This window comes from Pristiophorus japonicus, chromosome 22 (assembly GCF_044704955.1).
Source record: "Pristiophorus japonicus isolate sPriJap1 chromosome 22, sPriJap1.hap1, whole genome shotgun sequence".
Classification (NCBI taxonomy): domain Eukaryota; kingdom Metazoa; phylum Chordata; class Chondrichthyes; family Pristiophoridae; genus Pristiophorus; species Pristiophorus japonicus.
In genome coordinates this window covers 660,242-676,100 of record NC_091998.1, presented here as the reverse complement: position 1 = coordinate 676,100, position 15,859 = coordinate 660,242, and the positions used below count along the sequence as shown (strand labels likewise).

Below are 15,859 nucleotides of genomic sequence, written 5' to 3'. Positions count from 1 at the left end.
GACGGCCAGCAGTCGGATGCTTGTCGCTTCCAGTGTAAAAGCAGAGCGGCTTGTGTGTGTGTGTGCACTGCAATGCCCGAGATCTGTCCAGCTTTCAAGATGCTTTGTGTCAATGGTAGAAGGTGTGCCGTGGCCCCGGAGAATCTGTGAGTGGAGTCAGGGGAAGGATGTGTATGGTGGTGGAGCTGACTCAGCAGCTGGCCCAGGCTTTCTCCTGGCCAGAGGAATATTCGATGACCAACTGACCCTGCTGCTGACAGAAAAGGCTATTTTCTTCTCAATGTATTTGCGCTGCCTGTTTTTCGGATTCTGTGACCGCTCGGCTATGTCTTCCTGATGTCTGTCTGTAGACTTGAGGGTTTGGCATTGTGTACAGGATGAGTGAGGGAGGTATCTCTTCAGCTCCACCTGTTTTTCCTGTTGTTTCTGGAGAATCGGAAGGTGCAAATCCGGTGGAGGAGGAGAGCTCGCCAGCATCCAGGGAAGTACACTGCAGTGGCTGCATTGTGTGGCCTCGCCAACAGACCTGGCTGTGTGTCGTCCCTCTCCTCATCGGCTTCATTGGGCTGGGCCTCAGCCTCATGCTGCTCAGGTGGATTGTTGTGGGTTCGGTCAAGGAATATGTGCCAGCGGATAACCTGGAATCCAACCGCATTGGGCAGGACCCCATCTTCCTCTCCAAACCAAGCTCCTTCCCCAAGCATGCAGAAGCCACGACCGTCTACACTGGTACACATCCCTCCTTCAGCACCCGGGGTACAGTGTCCATCACCCCCAGGAGTACTACCCAGGGGACAACCACTGACCATCGCAGCCCCCCACCCCTCAACACCACCCCAGCCGGCCCCCGCACCCCCACAGCACCGGGAACATTACCTTTCCGGCTCACCCCCACTGTCTCACATGTGCCAACCTGGCAGGCAATGCCCTTTTCTACCTCTTCAAGCAAATTCTTCCTCCATGACTCCACGCCATCCTGGACACTCTCAAAATCGGGGGAATCTACCACCGACATCCATTCTGTCATCGCACCCAAATTCCGTAAGTAAAGCAGTTTCATTACTCTGTAAATGTTGGGGTGCGAGAGCTGCAAGCTGTTTGTGTGTGAGTGTGAGTGAGTGTGTTTGTGAGTGTGAGTCTGCATTCTTCAGTGAATCAGAGAATGAACACTTGCCACCATCACTTGCAGAGGGCTTCAGTTTTCGAACAGCAATATTAAACAATCACAAACCGCAAGCTGAAACTATAGTGAACATTTCAGCTTTTAGATAAATGAATGCTGATGGTCTACTTTCTAGTGACACCAAATAATATAATTTTATTCTCTTCACTTTCTGCTGTTTTCCAATTAGAACGGGTGCCTGTGGTTTATGTGTGTGTATATATATCAGAGATCTTTCTCTCTGTATTACGGCTATGTATGGTTTCTGGTTTATTTCCCAGTGTATGTGGAAACTGATCCCATGCCTGTCTGTACTAAGGGTAATTCTATCCCTGTGAATTTGGAGGCAGATACCGCCTCTGGGTGTTTGGAGGCTGCTTCTATTGCCATGTACATGGAATAAAAGCAGAAAATGCTGGAAATCTCAGCAGGTCAGGCAGCATCTGTGGAGAGGAAGCAGAGCTAACGTTTTGGGTCGAGACTGATTCTATCTATGCCTGTGTACATTGAGACTAATGTTATACTTGTGTATATTGAGACTGATTCTATCTGTGTCCATATCAAGACTGAACTTAATAAGAACATAAACACGAGCAGGAGTGGGCCATTCGGCCCCTCGAGCCTGCTCCATCATCCAATCAGATCACGGCTGATCTTCGACTCAACCCCACTTTCCCGCCCAATCCCCATATCCCTTGATTCTCCTCAAGTCTCAAAATCTATCTCGGCCTTGAATATACTCAACGATTCAGCCTCCCTTTGGGGTAGAGAATTCCAAAGATTCACAACCCTCTGAGTAAAGAAATTCCTCCTCATCTCAGCCTTAAATGGTCAGCCCCTTATCCTCAGACTGTGCCCCCTGGTTCTAGACACTCCAGCCCGGGGGAAACATCCTCTCAGCATCTACCCTGTCAAGCCCCATTAGAATCTTTATATGTTTCAATGAGATCACCTCTCACTCTCGAGTTTAAAAGAATATCGGCCCATTCTACTCAATTTCTCCTAATAAGACAGCCCTCTCATCCCAGGAATCAGTCTGGTGAACCTCCAAGGCCAGTATATCCTTCCTCAGAAAAGGAGACCAAAAACTGTGCACAGTACTCCAGGTGTGGTTTGCTGAAAGCCCTGTACAATTGTAGCCCGACTTCCTTACTCTTATACTGTACTTCAACCCCCTGGCAATAAAGGCCAACGTACCATTTGCCTTCCTAATTGCTTGCTGTACCTACTGCTAATTCTCTGTTTCCTCTGAGAACATTTAAATCTCACTGCACACCAACATTTAATAATTTCTCTCCATTTAAAAAATATTCTGTTTTTCTATTCTTCCTACCAAAATGAATAACCTCACATTTCCCCACATTATACTCCGTCTGTCACCTTGTTGTCCAATCACTTAACCTGTCTCTGTCCCTTTATGTTCTCCTCACAGCTTACCTTCCCACCCAGCTTTGTTTCATCAGAAAAGTTGGATACATTACACTCAATTCCTTCATCCAAGTCATTAATATAAATTGCAAATAGCTGAGGCCCCAGCACTGATCCCTGCGGCACCCCATCAGTTACAGTTTGCCAACTTGAAAATGACCCATTCATCCTGACTCTCTGTTTTCTGTCTGTTAGCCAATTCTCTATCGATGCTAATATATTACCCCCAACCCCATGAGCCCGTATCTTACATAACAACCTTATATATGGCACCTTATCGAATGTCTTTTGGAAATTCAAAAATACTACATCTTCTGGTTTATCTACCATGGTGGTATTCTGTTGCACTCATAATAAATGGTCAGACTGAGTACTGTGTGTAATGAACAAGTGTGACCTTAGCTCCTTTATTAAGATTCCAGAGTGCAGGTACCTTGTGGGTGGCCTGCTTATATACTGTGCTTCCAAGGGATGCTGGAATCCCTTGGGACTCCAACAGGTAGGCCTTCTGGTGGTCAGGTGTGATGCAGGTTACAAAGGGTTAAATACATAACCGTTACATCCCCAAAAAACACTCATGTCCCTTTCATAAAACCATGTTGACTGCCTAATTATATTATGATTTTCTAAGTGCCCTGTTACCATTTTCTTAATGGATTCCAGCATTTTCCCAACGATTGATGTCAGGCTAACTGGCCTATAGTTCTCTCTCCCTCCTTTCTTGAATAACGGGGTTACATTTGCTATTTTCCAATCTGCTGGGACTGTTCTAGAATCCAGGGAATTTTGGAAAATCAAAACCAATGCATCCACTTTCTTTGCAGCCACCTCTTTTTAGGCTGTCAGGTCCAGGGGATTTGTCAGCTTTTAGTCCCATTAGTTTTTTAAGTACTTTTTCTCTACTCATCATAATTATTTTAAGTTCCTCACTCTCGTTAGCCCCTTGGTTCTCCATTATTTTTGCTATGTTTTTTGTGTGAAGACAGATATACAACATTTGTTTAAAGTCTCTGCCATTTTCTTATTCCCATTATAATTTCACCTGTCTCAGCCTCTAAGGGACCAATGTTTACTTTTGCTTCTCTCCCTTTGACATCCTTGTAGAAGCTCTTGCAATCTGTTTTTATTTTTCTTGATAATTTACTCTCATTCTATTTTCTCTCTTTTTTATCAAGTTTTTGCTCATTCTTTGCTGGTTTCTAAAGCTTTCCCAATCCTTAGGCTTACTACTGTTCTTTGCAACATTGTAAGCTTCTTTTCATCGAATACTATCTTGAACTTCTTCAGTTAGCACTTTTCCTGTGGCGATTTTCAATAGAATGTATATTAGTTGAGCATTTTGGAATATTTCTTTAAATATTTGCTACTGCTTATCTACTATCATGCCTTTTAATCTGATTTCCCAATCTACCTTAGTCAACTCGCCCCTCATACATGTAATTGGCTTTGGTTAAGTTTAAGACTCTATTTTTGAATTTAAGTATGTCACTCTCAAACTCAATGTGAAATTCTGTCATATTATGATCATTCTTCCCCAGAGGATCATTTACTATGAGATTATAAATTAACCTTGTATCATTACACAATACAAGATCTAACCTAGCCTGTTACCAGTTTGGTTCCACAACATATTGTTCTGTGAAACTGTTGTGAATGCATTCCATGATCTGGTCCTCCAGAATACCTTTGCCAATTTGATTTGTCCAGTTGATATGAAGATTAAAGCCTGATATGATTATTGCATTACCTTTGTTACAAACTCACATTATGTCTTGATTAGTACTCTGTCCAACAATATAGATACTGTTAGGGGGCCTATAAACTACTCCCACCAGTGTTTCCTGCCCCATACTATTTCTAATCTTGACCCATTCTGATTCTATGTTCTGATCTTCCGAACCTATTGCTGTGTATATTGAGACTGGTTCTGTCCCATAAAAACTTGAGGAATAGGAGCAGGAGTAAGCCATACGGCCCCTCAAGCCTGCCACATATCATTCATTAAGATCATGGCTGAACTTCTACATCAACTCCACTTTCCTGCCCATTCCCAAATCCCTTGATTCCCTTAGTGCCCAAAAATCTATTGATCTCAGTCTTAAACATACTCATCGAAGACTGGCAGAGCAGTCCTGTACCCATAGGGGGCAGGAGGACCTCCAGATAGAATGATGTGGGATGAAATAACTGAGGCTGTCACTGCCAGCATTGTCGTCCCCAGGAATTGGCTCCATTGCCCAAAGAAGTTTCATGACCTCAGATGAGTGATCAAGGTCAGTGAATGCATCTTCAAAAGCCGTCTCCTACCAACTGCACATAAGAACATAACACAAGAAATAGGAGCAGGAGTAGGCCATACGGCCCCTCTAGCCTGCTCCGCCATTTAATAAGATCATGGCTGATCTGATCATGGACTCAGGTCCACTTCCCTGCCTGCTCCCCATAACCCCTTATCCCCTTATCGTTTAAGAAACTGTCTATCTCTGTCTTAAATTTATTCACTGTCCCAACTTCCACAGCTCTCTGAGGCAGCAAATTCCACAGATTTATAACTCAAAGAAGAAATTTCTCCTCATCTCAGTTTAAAATGGGCGGCCCCTTATTCTAATTATGCCCTCTAGTTCTAGTCTCGCTCATCAGTGGAAACATCCTCTCTGCATCCACCTTATCAAGCCCCCTCATAATCTTATACATTTCGATAAGATCACCTCTCATTTTTCTGAATTCCAATGAGTAGAGACCCAACCTCCTCAATCTTTCCTCATAAGTCAACCCCCTCATCTCCAGAATCAACCGAGTGAACCTTCTCTGAACTGCCTCCAAAGCAAGTATATCCTTTTGTAAATATGGAAACCAAAACTGCACGCAGTGTTCCAGGTGTGGCCTCACCAATACCCTGTATAGCTGTAGCAAGACTCCCCTGCTTTTATACTCCATCCCCTTTGCAATAAAGGCCAAGATTCCATTGGCCTTCCTGATCACTTGCTCTACCTGCATCACGAGCCTAATACATTGCTCAATGCACGACCAGTTCCCATCACTCACTACCAACAATCTTTCCCAAACACGAGGCACATCTCACATTCCTGGCCTGGCCTCACCCCCTTGGAGGAGACGGTGCAGGCCATTCTGGGCTGGGCAGGGCAGGGCTGAGCCCCTGGCCAGTGGCGGGGCTGAAAGGAGACAAGATGCTGGTGGTATCATACGTTATCCTGCTCACATCCCACTTCCCCCTCATCCCACAATCTCTTCCGATGTGCAAGCTGCACATGGTGCTCTTGCCTTACCGCCCTCCCCTCACCACAACCCCACCCTTGTGCCGCCTTCATTTCACATCCCCAAGAAATCCAGCCTGTCCAGCCAATGGGTGGGAGAGGGAGAAGAGAGTGAAGAAGAATAAACACGTCACTTGATTTCACTCCCAGCCACCAGCTCCTCGAGGTTATCCAGCAAGCCACCTGCCTTGTCCCCCACTGAAAGTCAGCAGCCTTCCACCAGCCATGCTGCAGCCCCTGGGGTAGCACTGTATGACATCAGGAAAATGGGCAAAGGCTCACACAAGGCACTCACTAAGGAAATGTAAATGGCTGATTAGTTGATTTTTTGATGTAATATTGGATGCATATATGTATAAAGTTGGATTGGAAAATTTGCTTTGTGGGGGCTTGTATTTCAGCATTGTGGCCGAGAGGACGCTGTGATGGTCAGTAACAGGGAAGGGAAGGTGTGGGACTAATGTTGAAAGGGGAATTGGGGTTGTGGTCACTGGGACCGCAGGCAGATGATTCGATCCCAGATATCCCGTCCACAAAGGGGCTAACTGCGCTGTATCCTTCCATCTGCTTCCTCCTTTTCTAATTTTTCCAATTTTGCTCCTTCCACTTCCCTCTGTGAGCACTTCCCTCTGTGAGCTCCATGTGCCTCCAGGACTAGGAACAAGTGGTCTTCTCACAGGCCTTCCTTTAACATCCAGTAAGTGGCCAGCAGCATTCCTTGCACACTGTGACAACTTTTTAAATGTATTGCACCAAGCCACTATTCTAATAATATATAACAAAAAGTCCAAAAGCTAAAATCAAAACTTACCTGAAAGAGTTGTGTGTCGCTGTAACAAATGCTGGCTGCATGTCTGTAGTACTGCTGCATGCACTTGATATTCTTGCTTTGGAGGCAGTTCAGAGAAGGTTCACTCGGTTGATTCCGAAGATGATGGGGTTGACTTATGAGGAAAGGTTGAGTAGGTTGGGCTTCTACTCATTGGAATTCAGAAGAATGAGAGGTGATCTTATCGAAACATATAAGATTATGAGGGGGCTTGACAAGGTGGATGCAGAGAGGATGTTTCCACTGATGGGGGAGACTGGAACTAGAGGGCATGATATTAGAATAACGGGCTGCCCATTTAAAACTGAGATGAGGAGGAATTTCTTCTGAGGTTTGTAAACATAGAAACATAGAAAATAGGTGCAGGAGTAGGCCATTCAGCCCTTCGAGCCTGCACTGCCATTCAATAAGATCATGGCTGATCATTCACCTCAGTACCCCTTTCCTGCTTTCCCTCCATACCCCTTGATCCCTTTAGGCATGAGGGCCATATCTAACTCTCTCTTGAATATATCCAATGAACTGGCATCAACAACTCTCTGCGGCAGGGAATTCCACAGGTGAACAACTCTCTGAGTGAAGAAGTTTCTCCTCATCTCAGTCCTAAATGGCTTACCCCTTATCCTTAGACTATGTCCCCTGGTTCTGGACTTCCCCAACATCGGGAACATTCTTCCTGCAGCTAACCTTTCCAGTCCCGTCAGAATTTTATATGTTTCTATGAGATCCCCTCTCATCCTTCTAAACTCCAGTGAATACAGGAATAGTCGACCCAGTCTCTCCTCATATGTCAGTCCTGCCATCCCAGGAATCAGTCTGGTGAACCTTCGCTGCACTCCCTCAATAGCAAGAATGTCCTTCCTCAGATTAGGAGACCAAAACGGAACACAACATTCCAGGTGAGGCCTCACCAAGGCCCTGTACAACTGCAGTAAGACCTCCCTGCTCCGATATTCAAATCCCCTAGCTATGAAGGCCAACATACCATTTGCCTTCTTCACCGCCTGCTGTACCTGCATGCCAACCTTTAATGACTGATGTACCATGACTACTAGGTGGAATCAAGGGGTATGGCGAGAAAGCAGGAATGGGGTACTGAAGTTGCATGTTCAGCCATGAACTCATTGAATGGCGGTGCAGGCTCGAAGGGCCGAATGGCCTACTCTTGCACCTATTTTCTATGTTTCTATGTTTCTATACCCAGGTCTCGTTGAATCTGTGAAATTCGCTGCTTCAGAGAGTTGTGGAAGCTGGGACATTGAATACATTTAAGACAGAAATAGACAGTTTCCAAACGATAAGGGGATAAGGAGTTATGGGAAGCGGGCAGGGAAGTGGAGCTGAGTCCATGATCGGATCAACCATGATCGTATTAAATGGCGGAGCAGGCTCGAGGGGCCGAATGGCCTACTCCTGCTCCTATTTCTTATGTTCTTATCTGTGCTTGGTTTGGAGAGGGTGGTATCCAGAACGGTGATATCCAAACTCAGAGTTGTACATTAAATCATTGGTTGCACACCGATTGACATAATGAGCTGCATAGTTACATGTGGGACATGAGTGCAGGCACTGCTAATGAATGGCAGCCCCTATGTTCTGTGCCAGAAGTGGGTGGAAGTGAGCTGGCCTCCATTTTTTCAGCAAAATTGACTAACGCCGAATTTCATGGCCAAAATATTTGTTTAACATCTCTGCCATTTCCTTATTCCCCATTATAATTTCTCCTGTCTCAGTCTCTAAGGGCCCCATGTTTACTTTTGCAAATCTCTTATTTTTGAAAGCCCTTATGATCTGTTTTCATATTTCTTGCTAGTTTACTCTCATATTCTGTTTTCTCCCTTTTAATCAATTTCTTGGTCATCCTTTGCTGATTTTTAAAACCCTCCCAATCCTCAGGACTATAACCCTTTTTGGCAATATTGTATAAGAGGATTCTGTGTAAACTGAAACTTTTTCTATCCACTAATATCAAGACACAATATTGGTCTGTATATGGAAGCTGATTCTATCTCGGTGTCTGTTGAGTTTTATTTCATCCCTGTATATAATGAGCTTGATTCTATCCCAGGGTATATCAAGAATGATACTACAGATATACCTGTCTATATGGGGTCTGATTTTACCCGTGTATATCGCGACTGATTCTATCTACCTCTGTGCATATCGCGACTGATTCTATCTACCCCTGTGTATATTGCGACTGATTCTATCTACCCCTGTGTATATCGCGACTGATTCTATCTACCCTTGTGTATATTGCGACTGATTCTATCTACCCTTGTATATATTGCGACTGATTCTATCTACCCCTGTGTATATCGCGACTGATTCTATCTACCCCTGTGTATATCGCGACTGATTCTATCTACCCTTGTGTATATTGCGACTGATTCTACCCCTGTGTATATTGCGACTGATTCTATCTATCCCCGTGTATATTGCGACTGATTCTACACCTGTGTATATCGCGACTGATTCTATCCAACAACCACAACTTGCATTTATATAGCACCTTTACGTAGTCACAAAAATAGATGACTGCGGTAGGTTTTAAGGAGCACCTTAAAGGAAGACAAGAGAGGTGGAGAGATTTAGGGAGGGAATTCCAGAGCGTGGGACACAGGCAGCTGAAGACACGGCTGCCATTGCTGGAGGGATTAAAATTGGTCAGAATTGGAGGAGCTCACAGATCGTGAAGGCTTGAAGAGATGGAGGATTACAGAGATAATGAGAGGGGAGGCCATGGAGGGATTTGAAAACAAGATTGAAAATGTTAAAATTGAGGCGTTGCTGGACTGTGGGACAATGTAGGTCAACGAGCACAGAGGGTGATGGGTGAGCGGGACTCGATGTGAGTTAGGACACGGGCAGAGAGCACAGGGGTGATGGGTGAGCGGGATTCGATGCGAGTTAGAACACGGGGCAGTGATCACAGGGGGTGATGGGTGAGCGGGACTTGGTGTGAGTTAGGACACGGGCAGTGAGCACAGGGGGCGATGGGCGAACGAGACTTGGTGTAAGTTAGGACACTGGGTCAGCGAGCACAGTGGGTGATGGGTGAGCGGGACTGGGTGCGAGTTAGGACACTGGGCACAGGGGCTGATGGATGAACGGGACTTGGTGTGAGTTAGGACATGGCGTAGTGAGCACAGGGCGATGGGTGAACGGGACTTGGTTTGAGGACACAGGGCAGTGAGCACAGTGGGTGATGGGTGAATGGGACTTGGTATGAGTTAGGACACGGGGTCAGTGAGCACAGGGGGTGATGGGCGAGCAGGACTCGGTACGAGTTAGGTCACAGGGTAGTGAGCACAGGGCGATGGGTGAACGGGACTCGGTGTGAGTTAGGACACGGGCAGTGAGCACAGGTGGGTGAAGGGTGAACGGGACTCGCCGTGAGTTAGGACACGGGGCAGCGAGCACAGTGGGTGATGGGTGAACGGGACTTGGTGTGAGTTAGGACATGGGCAGTGAGCACAGGTGGGTGATGGGTGAACGAGACTCGGTGCGAGTTAGAACATGCGGTCGTGAGCACAGGGGGTGATGGGTGAACGGGATTTGGTGCGAGTTAGGACACGGGCAGTGAGCACAGGGGGTGATGGGTGAACGGGACTTGGTGCGAGTTAGGACACGGGGCACAGGGGGTGATGGGTGAACGGGACTTGGTGTGAGTTAGGACACGGGGCAGTGAGCACAGGGGGTGATGGGTGAACGGGACTTGGTGCGAGTTAGGACACGGGGCACAGGGGGTGATGGGTGAACAGGACTCGCTGCGGGTTAGGACATGGGGCACAGGGGGTGATGGGTGAGTGGGACTCGGTGTGAGTTAGGACACGGGGCAGTGAGCACAGGGCGATGGGTGAACGGGACTCGGTGCGAGTTAGGACACGGGGTCAGCGAGCACAGGGGGTGATGGGTGAGCGGGACTGGGTGCGAGTTAGGACAAGGGGCAGTGAGCACAGTGGGTGATGGGTGAACGGGACTCGGTGCGAGTTAGGACACGGGCAGTGAGCACAGGTGGGTGAAGGGTGAACGGGACTCGGCGTGAGTTAGGACACGGTGCAGCGAGCACAGTGGGTGATGGGTGAACGGGACTTGGTGTGAGTTAGGACACGGGCAGTGAGCACAGGTGGGTGATGGGTGAACGAGACTCGGTGCGAGTTAGAACATGCGGTCGTGAGCACAGGGGGTGATGGGTGAACGGGATTTGGTGCGAGTTAGGACATGGGGCACAGGGGGTGATGGGTGAGTGGGACTGGGTGTGAGTTAGGACACGGGGCACAGGGGGTGATGGGTGAGTGGGACTCAGTGCGAGTTAGGACACGGGGTGAGTGAGCACAGGGGGTGATGGGTGAGCGGGACTTGGTGCGTATTAGGACACGGGGTCAGTGAGCACAGGGGGTGATGGGTGAACGGGACTTGGTGCGAGTTAGGACATGGGGCACAGTGGGTGAAGGGTGAACGGGACGCGGTGCGAGTTAGGACACGGAGTCAGTGAGCACAGCGGGTGATGGGTGAACAGGACTCGGTGTGAGTTAGGACATGGGGTCGTGAGCACAGGGGGTGATGGGTGAGCGGGACTCGATGCGAGTTACGACACGGGCAGTGAGCACAGGGGGTGATGGGTGAATGGGACTTGGTGCGAGTTAGGACACGGGGCAGTGAGCACAGCGGGTGATGGGTGTGCGGGACTTGGTGTGAGTTAGGACAGGTGGCACAGGGGGTGATGGGTGAGCGGGACTGGGTGTGAGTTAGGACACGGGCAGTGAGCACAGGGGGTGATGGGTGAGCGGGACTCGGTGTGAGTTAGGACACGGGCAGTGAGCACAGTGGTGATGGGTGAACGGGACTCGATGTGAGTTAGGACACGGGGTCAGCGAGCACAGTGGGTGACGTATGAGTGGGACTCGGTGTGAGTTAGGACATGGGGCACAGTGGGTGATGGGTGAGTGGGACTCGGTGTGAGTTAGGACACGGGCAGTGAGCACAGTGGTGATGGGTGAGTGGGACTCGGTGCGAGTTAGGACATGGGGCACAGGGGGTGATGGGTGAGTGGGACTCGGTGCGAGTTAGGACACGGGCATTGAGCACAGTAGTGATGGGTGAGCGGGACTCGATGCGAGTTTGGACACGGGGCAGTGAGCATGGGAGATGGGTGAACGGGACTTGGTATGACTTAGGACACGAAGTACTGAGCACAGGGGGTGATGGGTGTGCGGGACTGGATGTGAGTGAGGACACGGGGTAGTGAGCACAGGGGGTGATGGGTGAACAGGACTTGGTGTGAGTTAGAACACTGGGCAGTGAGCACAGGGGGTGATGGGTGAACAGGACTTGGTATGACTTAGGACACGGAGTAGTGAGCACAGGGGGTGATGGGTGAGCGGGACTTGGTGTGAGTTATGACACGGGCAGTGAGCACAGGGGGTGATGGGTGACCGGGACTCGATGTGAGTTAGGACACGGGGTCAGCGAGTACAGTGGGTGATGCATGAGCAGGACTCGGTGCGAGTTAGGACATGGGGCACAGGGGGTGATGGGTGAGCGGGACTCGGTGTGAGTTAAGACACGGGCAGTGAGCACAGTGGTGATGGGTGAACGGGTCTTGGTGCGAGTTAGGACACGGGGCAACGAGCACAGGGAGTGATGGGTGAACGGGACTCGGTTTGAGTTAGGACAGGTGGCACAGGGGGTGATGGGTGAGCGGGACTGGATGTGAGTGAGGACATGGGGTAATGAGCACAGGGTGATGGGTGAACGGGACTTGGTGTGAGTTAGGACACTGGGTAGTGAGCACAGAAGGTGATGGGTGTGTGGGACTTGGTGTGAGTTAGAACACGGGTCAGTGAGCACAGAAGGTGATGGGTGAGCGGGACTTGGTGTGAGTTATGACACAGAGCAGTGAGCACAGGGGGTGATGGGTGAGCGGGACTCGATCTGAGTTAGGACACGGGGCAGTGAGCACAGGGTGTGATGGGTGAGTGGGACTGGGTGTGAGTTAGGACACGGGGCAGTGAGCACAGAGTCATGGGTGAACGGGACTGGGTGCGAGTTAGGACACGGGCAGTGAGCACAGGGGGTGATGGGTGAACGGGACTCGGTGTGAGTTAGGACACGGGGCAGCGAGCACAGGGGGTGATGGGTGAACGGGAGTCGCTGCGAGTTAGGACACAGGGTCAGCGAGCACAGGGGGTGACGGGTGAGCGGGACTGGGTGCGAGTTAGGACACGGGCAGTGAGCACAGGGGGTGATGGGTGAACGGGACTTGGTGTGAGTTCGCACACGGGGTACTGAGCACAGGGTGATGGGTGAACGGGACTCGGTGCGAGTTAGGACACGGGGTCAGCGAGCACAGTGGGTGATGGGTGAGCGGGACTGGGTCCGAGTTAGGACACTGGGCACAGGAGGTGATGGATGAACGGGACTTGGTGTTAGTTAGGACACAGCGTAGTGAGCACAGGGCGATGGGTGAATGGGACTTGGTTTGAGGACACGGGGCAGTGAGCATAGGGGGTGATGGGTGAGTGGGACTCGGTGCGAGTTAGGACACTGGGTCAGTGAGCACAGGGGGTGATGGGTGAGCGGGACTCGGTGCGAGTTAGGACACGGGCAGTGAGCACGGGGGTGATGGGTGAACGGGACTTGGTGCGAGTTAGGACACGGGGCACAGGAGGTGATGGGTGAATGGGACTTGGTGCGAGTTAGGACACGGGGCAGTGAGCACAGCGGGTGATGGGTGAACGGGACTCGCTGCGAGTTAGGACACGGGGTCAGCGAGCACAGTGGGTGATGTATGAGCGGGACTCGGTGCGGGTTAGGACACGGGCAGTGAGCACAGTGGTGATGGGTGAGCGGGACTCGATGCGAGTTAGGACATGGGGCAGTGAGCACAGAGTGATGGATGAACGGGACTCGGCGCGAGTTAGGACATGGGGCAGTGAGCAGAGGGCGATGGGTGAATGGGACTCGGTGCGAGTTAGGACACGGGGTCAGCGAGCACAGAGGGTAATGGGTGAGCGGGACTCGGTGTGAGTTAGGACACGGGCAGTGAGCACAGGGTGATGGGTGAATGGGACTTGGTGCGAGTTAGGACACGGGCATTGAGCACGGGGTGATGGGTGAACGGGACTCGGTGCGAGTTAGGACACGGGGCATTTAGCACAGGGGGTTATATGTAAACGGGACTTGGTGTGACTTCGGACACGGAGTAGTGAGCACAGGGTGTTGGGTGAACGGGACTTGGTGTGAGTTAGGACACTGGGTCAGCGAGCACAGTGGGTGATGAGTGAGTGGGACTCGGTTTGAGTTAGGACAGGTGGCACAGGAGGTGATGGGTGAGCGGAACTCGATGTGAGTTAGGACACGGGCAGTGAGCACAGGGTGATGGGTGAATGGGACTTGGTGCGAGTTAGGACACGGGCATTGAGCATGGGGTGATGGGTGAACGGGACTGGATGTTAGTGAGGACACGGGGTAGTGAGCACAGGTGGTGATGGGTGAACGGGACTTGGTGTGAGTTCGGACACTGGGTAGTGTGCACAGCGGGTGATGGGTGAACAGGACTTGGTGTGAGTTAGGACACGGGGTCAGCGAGCACAGTGGGTGATGTATGAGCGGGACTCGGTGCGGGTTAGGACACGGGCAGTGAGCACAGTGGTGATGGGTGAGCGGGACTCGGTGTGAGTTAGGACACGGGGCTGTGAGCACAGGGCGATCGGTGAACGGGATTCGGTGCGAGTTAGGACACTGGGTCAGTGAGCACAGGGTGATGGGTGAGCAGGACTGGATGCGAGTTAGGACATGGGCAGTGAGCACAGGGGGTGATGGATGAACGAGATTTGATGTGAATTAGGACATGGGGCAGTGAGCACAGGAGGTGATGGGTGAGCGGGACTTGCTGTGAGTTAGGACACGGGGCAGTGAGCGCAGCGGGTGATGGCTGAGCGGGACTTGGTGTGAGTTAGGACACGGGGCAGTGAGCACAGGGGATGATGGCTGAGCGGGACTTGGTGTGAGTTAAGACACGGGATAGTGAGCACAGGGTGATGGGTGAGCGGGACTCGATGCGAGTTACGACACGGGGCAGTGAGCACAGGGTGATGGGTGAACGGGACTCGGTGCGAGTTAGGACACGGGCAGTGAGCACAGGGGGTGATGGGTGAACGGGACTCGGTGCGAGTTAGGACACGGGGTCAGCGAGCACAGGGGGTGATGGATGAGCGGGACTTGGTGTGAGTTAGGACAAGGGGCAGTGAGCACAGCAGGTAATAGGCGAATGAGACTTGATGTGAGTTAGGACACGGGGCAGTGAGCACAGGAGGTGATGGTGTGCGGGACTTGGTGTGAGTTAGGACATGGGGCACAGGGGGTGATGGGTGAGCGGAACTCGATGCGAGTTAGGACACACGGGGCAGTGAGCACAGGGCGATGGGTGAACGGGACTTGGTGCGAGTTAGGACACGGGGTCAGCGAGCACAGTGGGTGACGGGTGAGCGGGACCGGGTGCGAGTTAGGACATAGGGTAGTGAGCACGGGGTGATGGGTGAACGGGACTTGTTGTGACTTAGGACACGAGCAGTAAGCACAGGGGGTGATGGGTTAGCAGGACCCGGTGTGAGTTAGAACACGGGGCAGTGAGCACAGGGGGTGATGTGTGAATGGGTCTTGGTGTGAGTTAGGACATGTGGTGGTGAGCACAGGGTGATGTGTGAGCAGGACTCGGTGCGAGTTAGGACATGGGGCACAGGGGGTGATGGGTGAGCGGGACTCTGTGTGAGTTAGGACACGGGCAGTGAGCGCAGGGGTGATGGGTGAACGGGACTCGATGCGAGTTAGGACACGGGGCAGCGAGCACAGGCTGATGGGTGAACGGGACTCGGTGCGAGTTAGGACACGGGGTCAGCGAGCACAGCGGGTGACGGGTGAGCAGGACTGGGTGCAAGTTAGGACACGGGGCAGTGAGCACAGGGGGTGATGGCTGAGCGGGACTTGATGTGAATTAGCCCACGGGGCATTTAGCACAGCGGGTGATGGGTGAGCGGGACTCGGTGTGAGTTAGGACACGGGGCAGTGAGCACAGGGGGTGATGGGTGAGCAGGACCTGGTGTGAGTTAGGACACGAGCAGTAAGCACAGGAGGTGATGGGTGAGCAGGACTCGCTGCGAG

General features: G+C 50.9%; 1 protein-coding gene across 1 annotated transcript in view; it reads left to right on the top strand.

The window, feature by feature from the left end:
• The first annotated feature begins 377 nt into the window (after positions 1-377).
• Positions 378-15,859, top strand: part of LOC139235155 (pro-neuregulin-3, membrane-bound isoform-like) — a 666,662-nt gene continuing 651,180 nt past the window's right edge. Inside the window, exon 1 of the mRNA XM_070866375.1 lies at positions 378-1,041. Coding sequence (XP_070722476.1) covers positions 378-1,041 — 664 coding nt within the window. The remainder of the gene's footprint in view (positions 1,042-15,859) is intronic.